At 48.6% G+C, this 17,879-nt stretch overlaps 1 protein-coding gene across 1 annotated transcript; it reads left to right on the top strand.

Moving 5' to 3' along the window:
• The first annotated feature begins 266 nt into the window (after positions 1 to 266).
• On the top strand, positions 267 to 16,674 carry NAGPA (N-acetylglucosamine-1-phosphodiester alpha-N-acetylglucosaminidase). The gene is made up of 10 exons (XM_063143065.1): positions 267 to 394; positions 3,949 to 4,434; positions 6,030 to 6,169; positions 7,629 to 7,737; positions 8,905 to 9,033; positions 11,056 to 11,264; positions 11,949 to 11,996; positions 12,974 to 13,102; positions 14,493 to 14,535; positions 15,793 to 16,674. Exons 1-10 carry the CDS (start codon positions 267 to 269, stop codon positions 16,028 to 16,030), a joined length of 1,659 nt encoding a protein of 552 aa, XP_062999135.1. The 3' UTR covers positions 16,031 to 16,674.
• The last annotated feature ends 1,205 nt before the right edge of the window (positions 16,675 to 17,879 follow it).

Consider the following 17,879-nt stretch of genomic DNA (forward strand, 5'->3'; position numbering starts at 1 on the left):
CAGAGAGCTTCGGCTATTTAGTCAATAAATAAATAAATAAATAAATCTTTAATAAATACAATAAAACTGTAATAATAAATAATGTAAATAAAATATAATTAAATAAAAGCAATAATCCTCTACTAGCAAGTCCTGCGACTCTGCCAAACGGCCACCAGAGGGCGCCGCGAAACAACCCCCTACTTTTCCAACCCTCGTTTGGCTACTTCTGCTTTCGAGTCGCCATCACGTGATGACTTGTCATGTGATCGTGTGGTCGGTTCAATATGGCGGCCTCCATGGAGCGCCTGGTGCATGTCCTAGGCAAGCGGCGGAGACCGGCGGCTGTCTTGGCTGCTTTCTTCCTAGTGCTGCTCCGCTGTTTTCTCGGAGTTCAGAGCCGCGCTGCGGTCTGGTAAGCGTTCACAACCGAGGCTGGGGGGGGCTTTCCTCCTATAATCACACCACCACCCCCAGCCCCATCTAGCTGGTCTTGGAACAAAAGCAAAAAAGTGGGAACAGAATGGACTCTGCGTTGAGGCAGGATCTACACTCCTGCTTTAAAGCGCTTTATAACAGTTATAAAGCAGTTTAACTGCTTTAAAGCGCTATAAAACTGTTATAAAGAGCTTTAAAGCAGTAGTGTAGATCTGGCTCTCAAATGCGCCCCGTCGTATTTATTTTAAAATAAGCTCCCTGCAGGTAGAAAACCAGCAAGGTAAGGAGATATTTGGGCTCTTGGCTATACTAGGGTGTTTTGTTTGGTAATACTGTAAGCGAAAAACGGGGGCTCTCGGAAACTTCCTTCCGTGTAATATCAGCGCAATGGCACCAATGGCTAACTTAACTCCTATTAGAACAGGAGAAATTAGACAGGAGAAGTGGGAACTTTTTGTTAATTTATTCTTGTACAAAGAATTGAATAATTCCTATGTTGGCTTTACTCCCCCCCCCCTTCTCATTGCTGTTGAATTGTAAGAAGGCTAGGGGCGTTAAAAAAGCACTTGTAGGGAACTCTGTAAATGCATGAGAGTATTCAAAAACAGTATCCCACTGCATCTGCAGCCACTTCTCCACTCCCACTTTACTGCGTTTATAGAGCTGGCTTCTCTCTGGACTGTGTGTATGCAGTGGGGCGGGCAGGCTTTTTTCCCTTTTCCACACTCCCCTTTGCAATTTAATTCTGTTCTGGAAGCTATGTATAGGTGTGTTCGTATGCTGCTTCGTAAGGTTACTGCTTTTGCTGGTCTCTGGACCTGTTCTAGTGACTATAACTGTTGCCCAGCACACACACATTAACTGAGCGGAAGTTTTCTGTAAGCACGGGAAACTCAGGCTGCTTAATTTCTGTCTGTTTGGCTGTTTTAAAGGCCTGGAGGATCAGGCTCACTGTGGTTAGTAGACATGATGGCAGTTTACCTCTACATACCAATCACTTGGGAGCGTGAGCGGGCGTGTGCGTGTGCACTTTTGGTCTACTTATCGACTTCCCAGAGGCATCTCATTGGCAACCGAAACCTGGACAAAATAGGCCTTTGATCTGATCCAACCGCAGGGCTCTTTTGATGTTTTTAAGTTGACTTAAGCATGGCCAGGTTATTGTTGGTTGGTGTTGTTTGTTTTTAAAGTCTCTATCTTCTCCTAAAGCCTCAAAGCAGCTAGTCACATGCTTAGGGAAGGTGTGTGTTTCCTTAAGATGCAGTTTGGCGAAGTTCCAGCTACTTGAAGCCACGTCCTCAGCCCAGTGTTTCTCCTCCCACAAGCGGATCAACTTTGCAACGTAGCCTTATCTGTCGCCCTGTTTGACGTTCTCTCTGCTTAATGGCAGTTCGTTGCGGTCTCTGAGTCGAGTTTCTCGTTTGACCTCTTTCCCGTCCTAGATGGAAAGGAGAGATGTGGGAAGAACCGTGCTTGCTGTGGTTATGAGTTAAGCAAGACGAACAATAATGGGAGAACGTTTAACGGCGGAGTCACTTCTGGTGAAACGAAGATAGTCTTCTAAAGAGCTCTCTGTTTTTTTACTGTAACGTAATGCCCAATAGCAAGTTAGTAGTGGGGAGAATGTGGTGCATAAAGCTCTCCCGGGGACCAGAGGATTGCTCACGAAAAAGATTTATAACCCACCTTTCAGGGCATATTGCTCTTGCAAGTCTGGTTACTTAGCTTTAAAAACATGAAAATAACGTGCATAACTGAACCATTAACTTATACGCATTAATTTAAAACCACCGGCAGCTAAATTTCTTCAAGCAGAGCACATCCAGCCAAACTCAGCCGAGAATTTAAACAGAGTTTTCTTAAAAACTGGTAATGGCAAAGCTATGCGTATTTCCCTGGGGAAGGAGTTCCAAAAAATGAGGGGCCACTTCTGAGAAGGCCCCATTACTTTCACTTATCCCAATGTAAGAACTCTTACTGGCGGGCCAGAGAGCAGAATTTTGGATTCTGATCCAAATGCTTGGCTTAGCTACCGTTTGGAATTAGGATTAAATTGATAAGGCAACGTGGAGAACATGAGCTTTGAGGAAGGAAGCTGAAGGGAAGGAAGTTTGAAAACCTATTGATTATGCTTTATTTTATTATTATCATTGTAAAATCCTGCTGCTTGCCTTAGCTGAGGATAGGTTGCAATCTAGATGCAAGCTAAAACTATATTATTTATGTTTGAAACTAGTGCTGCCACTAAGATTTTGTCTGTGAAACACTGGAGATCTCAGAAACTGTCTTCTGTGTAACATTGGTTCAATAAAAAGTAGAATCTGGCATCAGAGGCTAAATTAACTCGTATTGGAACAGGAGAGATTAGACAGTGGGAAAGAAAAGTGGAGCATTAATGCATTCTTGCAAAAAGAATTGAATCAATCCTATGTTGAAACCACTTTTTCCCCTTCACATTCCTGTCGAAAGGTTTTTGCAAACATATATCTTGAATCTTTATTGCTTGTTAGCCAACTAGGCCATTCGCAAACAAATAAAATAGTGGCAAAATAACATATTAACATAATAACATAATAGCATGTCCATACTCCATCACACCACAATCAGACGAATAATACAAGCTAATAATATGAAACTGATAGTAGGCTCAATTGCAGTACCAGTACTGGCCCGCAAGTAATCTCAGATTGGTAAAATTTAATCCTATATGGCAAACAGAAGTTTCCGTACCTCCAGCGCCCGCTGTACAAATTTTGCAGTCCTGAACGATATATAATGATCAGAGCCTAACAATAATATCTGAGTTACATTTTTAGGTGACATGTGGTTAAACCCGGGAATCAGGGGCACAAGGTATTGCTTCCTCAGCTCGACATACACTGGACACTCAGCTAGAAAGTGTGTCATGTCCTCAGTTTTGGGGCAGCCAGCTGGGCAGTCAGCTTTTGCGCGTGGATGGGTCCTGTAATGCGCTTTCACCTCCATTAACTGGAGTGAATTTAACCTGCACCGGGTAAATAACCATCTCAACTCATGTGAGGTAACAGAAGTTAAGTATAAAGGGGCTTTTCCCGGGGCAGTAATTATACTTTTGTATATCGTATTTGAATGGCTCGCTTTGATGACAGCCAATGATGATTGTATTTCACAATCATACAGTCTTCTTGAGATCTCCTCTTTAGCCCCATCAAACCCTCTTGTAAGGAGATAAACTTGTGAGCAGCCCAATTTGGCTACAGAATGGCTCATCTTTTCTACCCATGAATCTTTCCCCATATCCTCGTATGTGGCCATAACCAGTGGAGAAACCAACTGGAACAGTATCTTTAGCCAGAAGGAGATTGCTGCTTTTAGAGCTAATGACAAACATATATAGTGATGTTTTATTATTAATATTAATATTTCTTGTCTTCTTTCAAAGTTTATTCTGTGATGGATTTTTTTATTTTGAGGATTACTGGAAGAAGATGAGGTTTTTTTCCTGCGTATGAAACCGTGCATTCTTGACGTTTGAAACTTGCTAACTTTCAGGGATTCGTTAAACGATGACCTACTACTGCCATATCCTCCTCCGCGGCACGGTCCTCTGCATCGCCATCGGTCCGCCCGCGATTGCCGAGCCCTCCTGGGCGGCAACGCAACGCACGAATCCTGGCCCGGCGACAACAGCAGCGTCCCCCTGCTGGCCGTCACACGCAGCTTCGTTTCCTACATCCCTCCAAAGGGCCCGAACCGGAGGCAAGTGTACGGCCACCTCACTATTGCGAGAGACCCACTGAGGACGTTTTCCGTGCTAGAGCCTGGCGGGCCGGGAGGCTGCCGTTCCCGCAGCAGATGGACGGTGGAGGAGGCCGCGAGACGCGGCGAGTGCCTGGTGGCCCAGAACGGGGGCTATTTTGACATGGACACGGGCAAGTGCTTTGGGAACATTGTGAGTGACGGGCAGCTGGCCCAGACCTCCGGAGGGGTACAGAATGCTCAGTTTGGCATCCGGAAAGATGGCACCCTGGTCTTCGGGTAAGAGCTCACCCTCTTTTTGCGGGGTGGTACAGTTCCCTTTAAACCAGGCGTGGGCAAGTGGCGATCTGTGGTTTGAATGCAGCCCCCTGGGTAGTTGTCTTTCTGGTCGCCGCCGTGAACTCCCCTCCCCAAGTGTTTTCGGGCTTGTGAGGAGTAGCAATTCCACATTTGAACGCTGCCTGTCTGGTGTGGGGCTCTGTCTGAAAAAGCTTTTTCGAGCTCTAGGCCTGTGAAGGCCTTGGATGTCTAGATTGTGCCAATGTCACGACAGAGCCTGGCCAGTCATAAAGAGGTTAATATTATGACACATGCACTTCCTGTCCCACTATCACTCTTTGGGTGTGTTCAGGCATCACGCTAAGCCGTGGTTAGGCCGCTAGCCCTTTTGTAGCAAGTGGTTAGTGAGAGTGTTTAAACCGTGGTTATGTAGCCACCATGGCTAGGAATGGTTCACATGGCATGCTAAGTCATGGTTCGTACGACACGCTGCTCCGTCATGTTTAGCTCAAAATGCTTAACCGCCATGGCTTAGCATGTCATCTGAATAGGGTCACCATCTTCTCAGGGGCCACTCTAAACTAGCGCTTGATTGAAAAGACTGTTGTTATTCTTGTCTTGATTCCACCCTTCCTCCCTTGAGCTGTGGGTGGTGTACCTTGACGTAGCTTATGCCAGTTTGTCCTTACACAAACCTGATCCGAGGTCAGACACAGCGCTCCGACCTTGGGCCCGGAAGTCCAAGCTCCCTTCTCCCTCCAAGCTGGCACAACAGAGAGAATTGTGTTGGCTGCTTCTCCAAGGTTGCCAATGGGTGGGGGAGGGGACTGAGGAAGAGGGGATACACGCTATCCACAGCCCTCCCAAGCCTTTTCCCCTCCCCCTCTGGCAGAGCCCTAGCTAGATGGGCAAAATGCCTGTCTAGCAGAATGCAGATTGGGAGAAATGCAGAGGCCTCTGCCCTCCTCGCACTCTGCATAGGATGTCCATCAGCCCCTGAACTAGGCAGCGGACAGGCATCCGGATAGAATTGCACCCTAAGTGTGACATCTTGGGGGGCTCTTCGTCACAGCCTTCCCCTGGTTTCCCCAAGGCCTCACCAGCTACACGGAATGAGATGGATCTCCAGCTGCTACTGCTTTTGCTGTGGGGCCTAGACTCAACCTAAAATTTCCACCTGTAATTAATTGTCTTTATTGTCAAAATGCAGAGAGAGCATAGCATTGTAGATAAGAACATTAGAAGAGCCCTGCTGGATCACACCAAGGGTCCTTCTAGTCCAGCACTCTGTTCACACAGTGGTCAACCAGCCATCAGCCAGGGATGAACAAGCAGGACATGGTGCAACTGCACCCTCCCACCCATGTTCCCCAGCAACTGGTGCATACAGGCTTACTTCCTCGAATACTGGAGATGGCACACAACCATCAGGGCTAGTAGCCATTGATAGCCTTTGGCATAATGATTCCAACTCTTCCTACTTGCCCTACCCAGGGCCGGCATCGAGGCTACCAGCCCTGTGTGAACCCAAAACCTTTGTGCCTGTTCTTTGCGGGCATTTCTGCTTAACGTGGTTTCCCTGTTGTCTCTTCCAGCTACCTGTCTGAGGAGGAGGTGTTGGCGAAAGAGAACCCCTTCGTGCAGCTCGTGAGCGGGGTGGGCTGGCTCCTGCGAGACGGGGAGGTGTACGTGAACCAGAGCCGGGCGGTGGAATGCGACGAGGTCCAGGAAACAGGTGAAGTCCCAGAGCCTCAGTCCCCGCTGCAAGAGCTGGAGCTGGAAATGCCGCCTTCTATTTAACGGCCGTGGCTGTTCTGCAAATGCATGTTGAGTTATGGCTTTAGAAGCTGATTAGTTATGGCACAGACTGGGATTCTGGCACATAACCGTTTGTGTTAAGTCTCTGTCTGGCCCTTCCAGAGACTAGCAGAGGTTGCAGCGGTTCTCAGCCAAGAGACAGCAAAGACGTTAATTAAGACAAAGATTCTTGTAGGTTAAAATAAACCTTTTACTGGCAAATAAATATATAATTTAGTTAGGGCAGTACAGATACAAACACTTACAAACGGTCAGTCAATACAGCTCACATCAAGTTGGGTAAGGGACATGGAAGTAAGGGAATGAACATGCAAAACACATTTACTTTTATAGACAACCTGTACAATGATGCAACTCCTTGCAACCCTTAATTGAAGACAATCAGTTAGACAATTATTCAGTTATGACACTCAATGTCCAGGTGTAGAGTTGACCTTTCAGTTTCTGCTGAGTCCTCTGTTCTTCCAGATCCTCAGCAATTAACAAAGCAATGGAAAACATAACCAAGATCCATTCCAGGATCCAACAATGCACACCGCCGAGCGGGACTCGGCCTTCCTCGGGCTGCCAGATGCCACGCTGAGCTGAAACGTAGCAGAAAGGGAGGGATGAATTGTGCGAAATCCAGCAAATTGGCATCTGGTACACAGGTTGCGGGATCTAGACATTCCTGTTGCAGAATTTGGGTTGCCTTGGTGCAAAATACATATGAATTAAATGCACAATAGTAGCCAAGCGGTAGATGGCAGGAAGAGTGAGGAGTTCTGGTTGGGCTGAGAGCGCCCTTATGGACCCTGTTCGGAGATAACGTGGTGCTGGATGACAATTTGTGGGTTAATTAACTCACAAATTGTGGGGACATGCGCTGTGCGTGAGCCATTTCCAGTTTCCAGGAGCGACGTGCAAATGCAGCATTCGTAAGCTTTTTCTGTGACATCCAAACAGGGACAGTTGGGATTGTTTGTGGAAACAACTCCAAGTTAACCCATCATTTGTTCCTGGGTTAACTTGTGGTTGTTTAACCTCTGAACAACCCCAAGAGCCCCTGTTCAGACATCAGAAAAACAACCTACGAACGCGGCATGCGTGGGTTGTTCCTTGAAACCGGAACAACATTTGAATGCCACAATACAAACCTTTTGCACCTTCAAAGGGTCAAGCATGTTGCTTCAATCAAATAGTAAACATGCCAGTCAACTCCATTTTAATTCCAGGTTGTAGCACAACAAAATGTGGATACGTCAAAGGGGGAGTAAATACTTATGCAAGGCGCTGTAGGTCTTTCTGATTTAGGGAGCAGTTTTGCTCACCGAAAAGGTCTGCAGCAGAAAGACATTTTCTCAGCTGCTTGCAACGCGTCTCTTTTCTCTGGGCAGGGTCATTCGACCGGTTCATCAATGTTGTGTCTGCCAGGACGGCTGTGGGGCACGACAGACAAGGTCAGCTGGTACTGGCGCACTTTGATGGGCAGACGGACACACGGGGGTAAGCCCACCTCGCTTTTTAAACCCAAACAGTACAGTGTCTTGGGGGACTGAAGGCGTCCTTTTCGTTGTGTCTTTGCATCATGGAACAGTGCTGCTTTTTTATATATATAGATGTGTCAGCCCTGGAGAGATCAGAGTCATAGAATCATAGAGGAGTAGCATTGGGCCTCTAAGGCCATCAAGTCCAACCCCCTGCTCAATGCAGGAATCCACCCTAAAGCATCCCTGACAGATGGTTGTCCAGCTGCCTCTTGAATGCCTCTAGTGTGGGAGAGCCCACAACCTCCCTAGGTAACTGGTTCCATTGTCGTACTGCTCTAACAGTCAGGACGTTTTTCCTGATGTCCAGCCGGAATCTGGCTTCCTGTAACTTGAGCCCATTATTCCGTGTCCTGCACTCTGGGTTGATCAAGAAGAGATCTTGGCTCTCCTCTGTGTGACAACCTTTCAAGTCCTTGAAGAGTGTTGTCATGCCTCCCCTCAGCCTTCTCTTCTCCAGGCTAAACATGACCAGTTCTTTCAGTCTCTCCTCATAGGGCTTTGCTTCCAGACCCCTGATCATCCTGGTTGCCCTTCTCTGAACTCCCTCCAGCTTGTCTGCATCCTTCTTGTATTGTGGAGCCCAAAACTGGACACAGTACTCAAGATAAAGTGCAACCAATGCCGAATAGAGGGGAACCAGTACCTTGTGTGATTTGGAAGCTATACTTCTATTAATGCAGCCCAAAATAGCATTTGCTTTTTTTGCAGCCGCATCACACTGTTGGCTCATATTTAGCTTGTGATCTACAACAATTCCAAGATCCTTCTCGTTTGTAGTATTGCTGAGCCAAGTATTCAACTTCCTAGGGTCTAGCGTTAAAGGAGGGGAGGCACTCGTGCAATAAGTGGACGGGAAGACCTCCAGTCCTGGATGTCTCACAGATTTCTGACTGACAGCAGACGATTTAGGGTCCCTTAACATATGAAAACGTTCTGTAGGTCCTGGATCACACATTGTCTTAAGCAGAACAGTGGCAGGTTTAGAAGTCACGTGAATCCAGACTGGTGCCCTCTTTCTCGCATGCACCACACACGTAAGGCAAATCCCCCACCTGTGCCGCTGCACTTAGTAGTCCAGTGCAAGGCGGTTCTTCTTACAAGTCTTCCCTCTTTCGTTGACTAGCCTCAGCCTCTGGGAAGTGGCTGAATTCCTGAAGGAGCAAGGCGTTGTCAACGCTATCAACATGGATGGTGGAGGGTCGGCGACCCTGGTCTTAAATGGAACACTTGCTAGTTACCCTTCAGATCACTGGTAAGTCCATTCCTGCGGCAGCTCAACCCTGTGCTAGTTGATAAGTTCTTGCCGCTGGGCTTCTGGTTGTGGAGCAGGCTGGCTGGTTGGCATTTTTGCTCATTCTTGGGGGTTTGCACCGACATCAGAGAGGGTTACTACAGCTTGGCTGGAAGAACCCTTGGCTGGAAGAACCCTTAGAACCCTAGTTCCCAAAGTGGGCGGTAGAATTGCATAGGGGGGCATTAAGAGGCAAGGGGGCGGCAGGGGGGCGCTCGAGGTGGTCTTTTCCGTACCAGGAGTTTTGGTTACAAAAGGAAATTTCTGATCAATATTTTCTGATCGCTATGGAGAGCGGTTCAGAAGCTCCTGGTTGCATTTCCAACATCATATTTGGTGGAATGTGGTTTTAGTGTGGTCTGCCTACTTCTCTCCAAGCCAAGAAATCGACTCCAGATTACTAAATGTGGTGATTTAAACCAGACATTGGGAAACTGGTATCGCTTCTTCAAGCCCATCCATCACATTAAGAATTTACAGAATAGTGAGATACTCTATCCTAGTTACTAAATGGGATATCTAATATTCTTGCTAAATTACTATCAGACTTTGAAAAGATGATATCACTGGATCAAGTTCATCAATTATGTTTAATTGAATAAACTAAAAAAATGTAATTGGATTTTGAATAAATTTTAAATTAATTGTTACTGTTTTGAATTTTATTGTTATTATCTGCCTTAGTTGGTCATTGAAAACCGCTATTCTGAATAATGATTTTTATAGTGTAGGGTAGGGGGCACTGGGCATGAGTTTGTGGAACCAAGGGGGCGGTGACCTGAAAAAATTTGGGAACCACTGCCTTAGAGTTTCCGACAACGTTAGAAAGGGTTACCAGAGCTGGGTTACAATTAGGGATGTGCTCCGCTTCTCCTCGGACTGGAGAAGCAGGAGCAGATCGGGGGGCTTCGCCTCCCCTTAAGGCGGCGGCAAAGAGGATCGGGGGAGCCGCAGAGCGTTGCAGAGTGGATCGAGGTGAAGGCGGATCCTTCGCCTCGATCCGGAGCTCCGCAAAAAAGGTAAGGGGGGGTTACTTGGCCCTGTCGCTGCCACCCTTGCTGCAACGGCGGCAGAGCCAGGTAAGGGGGAGGGGGGTCTTACCTGCATCCATCCGCGGCCCCGCGGCTGCTTCAACTGAGCCCGAGGACTCAAACAGGAAGACTAGGCCGCACTGCGGCCTGGTCTTCCGGGTTGAGTCCTCGGGCTCAGTTGAAGGAGCCGCAGGACCGCGGATAGATGCAGGTAAGGGAGAGGAGGGAGGGGGGTCTTACCTGTGTCTGTCCCAGCCCATCCCAGCTTCACTAGAGCCCGCGGCTCAACCAGGAAGTGTAGGCCGCAGTTCCTGGTTGAGCCGCGGGCTCTAATGAAGCTGGGATGGGCCGGGACAGACACAGGTAAGGGGTAGGAGGGAGGGGGGCCTTACATGGCGCCACTCCCCGCCACTGCAGAGCTCCGTTTCGGAGCCGGAGCTCCGCAGTGGAGTGGAGCAGCCCCTAGGCGGATCGAGGCGGGGCGGAGCGGGCCCGATCCGCAATTTGCGGATCAGGGCGCGAAGAGGATCAGGGGGTCCGTGCACACCCCTAGTTACAATAATGGCCGTGTCGTGTAGCAATGTTAGAGAGGCTGAAGCTGGGTTCGCCACCTTTGCTCTGGGGGTGGCGGGTTGAATCCGCGTGAGGGAGGGTTATTACAGCTGAGCTACAGACGCTCCCATTCCTGTCACTGTGTCTAGCTCTCAGAAAGGGTAACGTTACCGAAGAGGAAAGGAGGGAGGGATCCCTAGCGTATGACAGCAAAGACAAAAAATGGCCTATTATTCGGTATGGCTCCTAAAGCAGCCATCTTGTTCTGCCACGGAAGCCGGCCTCGTAGAAGAGCGGTCTGGGTCTCCCTGCCGTGACCTCCCCCTCCCCGCAAGCTGGGCTTTGAAGATCAGGCGCTTCTTTTTGGTCCTATTGCCGTTCCTCTGTCCCCTCTTCCCAGTGCCTTTGACTCCCGGTGGCGCTGCCCTCGGAGGATTTCGACCGTCCTGTGTGTCCACGAGCCGGTTTGCCAGCCTCCGGGCTGCAGCGGGCACGGACGCTGTGTGCTCGGCCAGTGCCAGTGCGACGGAGCTTTCTGGAGCGGAGCGGCCTGCGGTGTCTTGGATTGTGGCCCTTCCAACTGCACTCTGCATGGGATGTGCACAGAGAGTAAGAGCCCTGGGCCATTGAAAGGCTGTGGGAGTATGTGGACCGAGTATAGATGGTTGTCACCCGTGACTTTGAGGCTAGATGTAGAACACCGATTTTTTTAAAGAAGCACATCGCTAGCAGCAAATCGGCACACCAGGGCTTTTTAAAAGCACATCGCTAATAGGAGTTAGGCACACCAGGGCACATTGCTAGTACCAAATCGGCACACCAGGGCTTTTTAAAAACACAACAGGTGTTGTTTGTAGGCATGCAGCACCTGGTGAAATCCCCTCTTAATCACAACAGTTAAAGCTGCAGGAGCCCTGCCTTCTTTTGTATCTGGTCAAGAGGGCAGGGCTCCTGCAGCTTTGATGAAGAGGGAATTTCAGCAGGTGCTGCATGCTTACAAACGACACCTGTTGAAATTCCTTTCTCTATGCAACTGTTAAAAGATACAGGAGCCCAGGCCTCCTTTCCATAGGGTCAACCTAATCATAGCAAATATGTTTGTTGAAGCCCAATCCTCTGTTTCCCCCTTGCCCTGCGTCATCCCTTCTCAACATCCATGTCCTGCCCTCTACCGCTCCCTCCCTAGCCAGCCAGCCTGCCCGCACACCCTAGTGCTCTTGTCCGAATTCAGCCAAAATGTCCCACCTGGCCTCACTCCGTTCTCTTCTGTTTCGTCTTTCCCCCTTGCTGTAGCCGGATGCCTCTGTGACGCGGGATGGATGGGCACTAATTGCAGTGAAGGTAACCCAATTTCTCCATGAACAATCCGTTCTTGGGGGTCATTTATTTTATTGTAAGTTGATGAGCGATCTTGATGTTGGAGGGATGAACGGAATTCCACAGTTCGTTTTTTTTTAATTATTATTATTATTATTATTATTATTATTATTATTATTAATTACATTTGTATACCGCCCCAGAGCCGAGGCTCTCTGGACGGTTTACATAGGATAAAAACACTTAAAAACAATATACAAAAAATTTAAATCACAAAAGCATACAATTTAAAACCACAAAAACATACAGAAACAAACCCGGGCTAATTACATACTGCTAAATGCCTGGGAGAAGAGTACCAGGAGTTTTGGTTACAGAAGGAAATTTCTGATCGCTATCCTGCACTATGGAGAGTGGTTCAGAAGCTCCTGGTTGCATTTCCAATATCATATTTGGTGGAATGTGGTTTTAGTGTGGTCTGCTTACTTCTCTCCAAGCCAAGAAATCGACTCCAGATTACTAAACGTGGTGATTTAAGACTCATGCTAAGTGACTTTAAACCAGACATTGGGAAACTGGTATCACTTCATCAAGCCCATCCATCACATTAAGAATTTACAGAATAGTGAGGTACCCTATCTACCCTAGTTACTAAATGGGATATCTAATATTCTTGCTAAATGACTATCAGAATATTCAATTAATTGTTACTGTTTTGAATTTTATTGTTATGATCTTCCTTAGTGGGTTGTTGAAAACCGCTTTTCTGAATAATGATTTTTATAGTGTAGGGTAGGGGGCGCTGGGCATGAGTTTGTGGAACCAAGGGGGCGGTGACCTGAAGAAGCACCTTCCATCTGTTGGGAGTCTTGATTTTAGCGTAGGCGAACCTGCCGCACCTTCACTGTGTAATGCGATGGCGTAAGCCCCGCCACCCAAAACGAAACAGAACACGTGATGTGGCTCCCTGGGCGTCCGTCTTCTTTTCTTCCCCGTCACAGTGTGCCCCGGGGGTTCCTACGGGGACGGCTGCACTCAGAAATGCCTCTGTCGCCATGGCGGGACGTGCAACTCCGTGAACGGGTCTTGTGTTTGCCCAGCTGGCTTCCAAGGAGTCCTCTGCGAAGAAGGTGAGAGGTTTTGGCCTCGCTGCGGCGATGTGCTCTGAGGATGCTGCCTTGCTGAGGGTACCTGCCCAGTTAAACGTTGGGAGGGACAGTAAGGGGCGGTTCACACAACGTGCTAACCTACAGTCAGTGGTTGAGAGTGGGTGGTTGTTGAAGCCCAGTCCTCTGTTTCCCCCTTGTGATTGGCGTATTTTTTGAACCCAGGACATTTTCCGCAGGGTGGCTGGTTCACCATGCCGTGCAGCTTGTTGTCCGCCTGAACAACCCATCGTGGGCTGCGTTCACACGGAACGCTAAGCCATGATGAGTTGCTAACCCTGTAAATTATGCAAACAGCCCCACTATGGCCATTCTGCAGAGCGTGGGTCTACCACTTCATAAGGCAGATGGCATACGGCTGGTTCCAGATTTAGGCAGACTTAGAGCCAGACCCGTTGAAACCAAGGGGAGCCAGACCCATTGAAACCAACGGGACAAGTTAGCCATGGTTCTCTTAAGCTCCACTTTTTCCCATGGGTCTACTCTTTAAGTGTAACCAAAACTGGATCCAGCCCATGACCTGCAGCCCTGCCCTTGTGGTTCCCAGCCGGCCTGCGGTCGCATTGCCACCCATGTCTTTCGGACAGTACGGGCAGAACTGCCAGCAGGCTTGTCCGTGCCCAAATCAGTGTCGTTGCGATCAGAAGACAGGCGGTTGCAACGTTCCTTCTGAATCGCCCATGGTAGGCAAGTTAGGCAGCGGTACGTGTCTCAGGGTCCTGGTTTGAGGGAGGGGCTGAGCCCCTGCTTGGCACTAAGAAGTTCGATCCCCGGCATATCCAGGGAGGGCTGGAAAAACGCCTGCCTGAATCCCCGAAGAGCCGCTGCTGCCAGTCAGTGTTGACAGTACTGCGCTAGATGGACCAAGGTTCTAACCCAGTATGAGGCCGCTTCCTATGTCCAATTTCAGTTTATCTCCTGCACTAGCCGGAGCGTTGGGTGGAGGGCATTAGGTTTGGGCCAGGATTCAAGCCTCTACAGGGCCTGCCTCTCTCTTTCTCTCTCTGTGCCTAGCCTACCTCACAGGGCTGTTGTCAAGATAATGGGGAGGGGCCATGGCTCAGTGTGATAGAGCCCCTGCTTTGCATGCAGAGGGTCCCAGGTTCGATTCCCGGCATCTCCAGGTAGGGCTAGGAATGAATCCTGCCTGAAACCCTGGAGAGCCCTTGCTGCCAGTCAGTGTCGACAATACCAGGCTCTGTGTAGCAGCAGCTTCCTATGTTGCTGTGACTATTGAGCCTCTGTGGCTTATTGGTCTAGTCTCCTGCCGTGGTAGAAATCTCCCGCCTTCGTTGCTCACTGGCAGCTCAGTTTCTAGCCCCAACTCTCGTCCTGTTCCTTCTTCTTTTTTCAGCTGGGCGGAAAGCCGACGAGAAGGAGGAGCCCCTTTTCACCGTGTAAGTGGCCACAATCAGGTTTGCTGCTTGGTTACCACGAAGTCCAGAGCGCTGGTGCAGCAAAGTGATGGAAAGCACGAAATGAGAGGTCTCTTCCTCTGTTCTCAGTTCAGCTGAGGTTTAGATCCACATTCAAACTGGAGCAACCGCCGTCTCCATATTTAGATCCACATTCAAACTGGAGCAACCGCCGTCTCCATATTTAGATCCACATTCAAACTGGAGCAACCGCCGTCTCCATATTTAGATCCACATTCAAACTGGAGCAACCGCCGGCTCCATATTTAGATCCACATTCAAACTGGAGCAACCGCCGTCTCTATATTTAGATGCACATTCAAACTGGAGCAACCGCCGTCTCCATATTTAGATCCACATTCAAACTGGAGCAACCGCCGGCTCCATATTTAGATCCACATTCAAACTGGAGCAACCGCCGGCTCCATATTTAGATCCACATTCAAACTGGAGCAACCGCCGTCTCTATATTTAGATGCACATTCAAACTGGAGCAACCGCCGTCTCCATATTTAGATGCACATTCAAACTGGAGCAACCGCCGTCTCCATATTTAGATCCACATTCAAACTGGAGCAACCGCCGTCTCTATATTTAGATGCACATTCAAGCTGGAGCAACCGCCGTCTCCATATTTAGATCCACATTCAAGCTGGAGCAACCGCCGTCTCCATATTTAGATCCACATTCAAACTGGAGCAACCGCCGTCTCCATATTTAGATCCACATTCAAACTGGAGCAACCGCCGTCTCTATATTTAGATGCACATTCAAGCTGGAGCAACCGCCGTCTCCATATTTAGATCCACATTCAAGCTGGAGCAACCGCCGTCTCCATATTTAGATCCACATTCAAACTGGAGCAACCGCTGTCTCCATATTTAGATCCACATTCAAACTGGAGCAACCGCCGTCTCCATATTTAGATCCACATTCAAGCTGGAGCAACCGCCGGCTCCATATTTAGATCCACATTCAAGCTGGATCAGCTCTTCCCTACTTCTCACAGCAACCCCTTAAAAATATGCTACGTGGTCAGGAATGGGGTGAACTTTGGTGGAGAGTGGAAATTCCAAAATTCAGGTGGAAGAAACTTCCCTTAAGTGAAGGCAGATCCTGGATCTAACCCATTAGTATTATTAATATTTCTTAGTATTACTTTTTATTATAATAGTGTTGTAGTTGTTTTAAATTGTACTTGTTTGTCTTACTTACGCTGATTCTTCCTTGTTTTTATAGGAAGGCCCTGATGGTCATACTTCTGTTGTCGGTGCTACTTTTCTTCAGTATCGCGGTGAACGTGACACTCTTCTACTGCTGCTTACGCCAACGGGGACGTGGTCAGCACACCTATCGCCCGCTGAAGGCAATGAATGGGGACAGCACCCAGAGCTGTCCGTCTGCAAAGGAGGACTACATGGAGGAGGAGCAGGAGGACTGGGACACGAATCCGACAGAAAGGGATACCTTCCTTTGATGAAAATGGGCGGGAGACCCTTTCCACCGTTGTGGTGTGGTAGTGGTCCGTAGCAGAATCTTCCGGGGACCCTGTTGTTCCATAACATAGGATCCAGCTGTTCCTTTCGTTGGCCTATATCCATCGTGAAATCCGCTGCTGCCCTTACAAGTGTGTCCTCTCTGGGAAAAGGAATCACATTTTGGCTCCCCGAGGCGGAAAGCCCAAACAGTGGCCCTTCTGGAAAAACAAAATGGTTTTTTTTTTAGAAAAAAAAAATCCTGATAATGTACAGCATGAGAAGGACGACCCCACCCGCCTCTGCCTCCTGAAAGGGCTGGCCAGGCAGCGTTGTGGAAGGGCCAACCAAGGCGGCAGCAGCAGCAAAGCGGTCGGACTTGCTCATCGGCGTCATGGGTGCTGCCCTCCGAAATTCCCCGGGGAAGCGGTTCTTGCCCTGGCCCACGAGGGAAGGAGCTCTCCAGTCCTGGAATAGCAAGACCCTCTTCTCAGAATCTGTCTTTTCCAAACTAGGACAGATTGGAAAGATGGTTAGACCAAATCATGAAGGAGGAGGCTGTCAATGGCTCCTGGTCCGGATGGCTGCATCTTACCTCCTTCACCAGAGGCAGTAAGCCTCTCAGTACTTCCAGTGGCTGGGGAAAAGGCGGATGTGGGTTTCCCAGGGGCATCTGGTGGTTCCCTCCGGGAACAGAATGCTGGATTAGATAAATTTTTGTTCTGTTCCAGCACAGCTGCGCGTAAGTTCTTAAATGCGTTTACTTGTATTTTTTTTCTGCCTGGTCCTCTGAATGTTCCTTGACTACTGTTTCCATCATCCCCCTGACCATTGGCCATGCTGGCTGGGGCTGATGGAAGTTGAAGTCTCCCAACATCTGGAGGGCCGCAGGTTCCAGTCCTTAATTCTAAATCAGGGATAGGTAGAAAGTTGATCTCCAGGTGTTTGATCTCCAGATGTTTTGGACTTCCACATTCCTGACCGCTGGCCATGCTGGCAGGGGCTTCTGGGAGCCGACGTCCAAAACATCTGGAGATCTGCCTTCTGCCCCTCTGCTCTAAATGATGCTGCATGTTGGACACTCTGTTACATCCTGTTACAACATCCACACTATTCACGGATTTGGTTTCAGGATAGCTGTCGTACTAGAGGGAGTAAACCAGATATGCTGATCGATTAAACCAGTTCATCGCCACTTTCTGGAGTTCAGCATTGCAGGTGATGATGAGCGCTAGAATAAATCCAAGGATGCTGGCCACTGATGGACCTGTTAGCCCCAAGTGGCTATAAATGGTACTTCTCTGAGTAGAGGTAGTAGATCTGAGCTCCTGCGGGCAAATGATAGGGGAGGACGATGTGTTCTTATCCCTGGATGAGGCAACAGACATGCCATGGTTTGCTGTGATATGCAGAAGCCTTGGACTCCTGGGCTCCCTTCCTTGTGAGGAGAGGAGATTAAATACATGCTTTTGCTTGTGGTTAATGGCAAGCAGTTGGTTCTTCCAACAGAATGCAGCCACAGAGTGCTAGACTGATGTAGCACAGTGATTCTTATGAATTATTTTCAGTAATTATAAGTTTTATGTAATTTATAGGGGTCCACTCCTTAACCTCCACCGTTTTGTCTTTTCCGGAAGTCTACTTTAAAAGCCGGGGGGGGGGGGGACCTAGAGCAGAGATTTGTGCCCTACCTGGCCCACACTTCGCTACTTTAAGAGCCATGGTTCAGTGGTAGAGCATCTGCGTTGCATGCAGAAGGTCGCTGGTTCGAATCCCGGCACTGCCATGTCAGGCCGGGAAAAACAGATCGTGGAGAATCCTTGTCGATCAGTGTATGGTGCAAAATGAATC

Source organism: Elgaria multicarinata, chromosome 17 (genome assembly GCF_023053635.1).
Source record: "Elgaria multicarinata webbii isolate HBS135686 ecotype San Diego chromosome 17, rElgMul1.1.pri, whole genome shotgun sequence".
Taxonomy (NCBI): domain Eukaryota; kingdom Metazoa; phylum Chordata; class Lepidosauria; order Squamata; family Anguidae; genus Elgaria; species Elgaria multicarinata.

Coding starts and splice junctions, on each gene's coding strand:
- NAGPA (XM_063143065.1), top strand. CDS start 267: ATGGCGGCCTCCATGGAGCGCCTGGTGCATGTCCTAGGCAAGCGGCGG. Junction 395..3,948: donor CAGAGCCGCGCTGCGGTCTG/GTAAGCGTTCAC, acceptor GCTAACTTTCAG/GGATTCGTTAAACGATGACC. Junction 11,997..12,973: donor GGGCACTAATTGCAGTGAAG/GTAACCCAATTT, acceptor TCCCCGTCACAG/TGTGCCCCGGGGGTTCCTAC.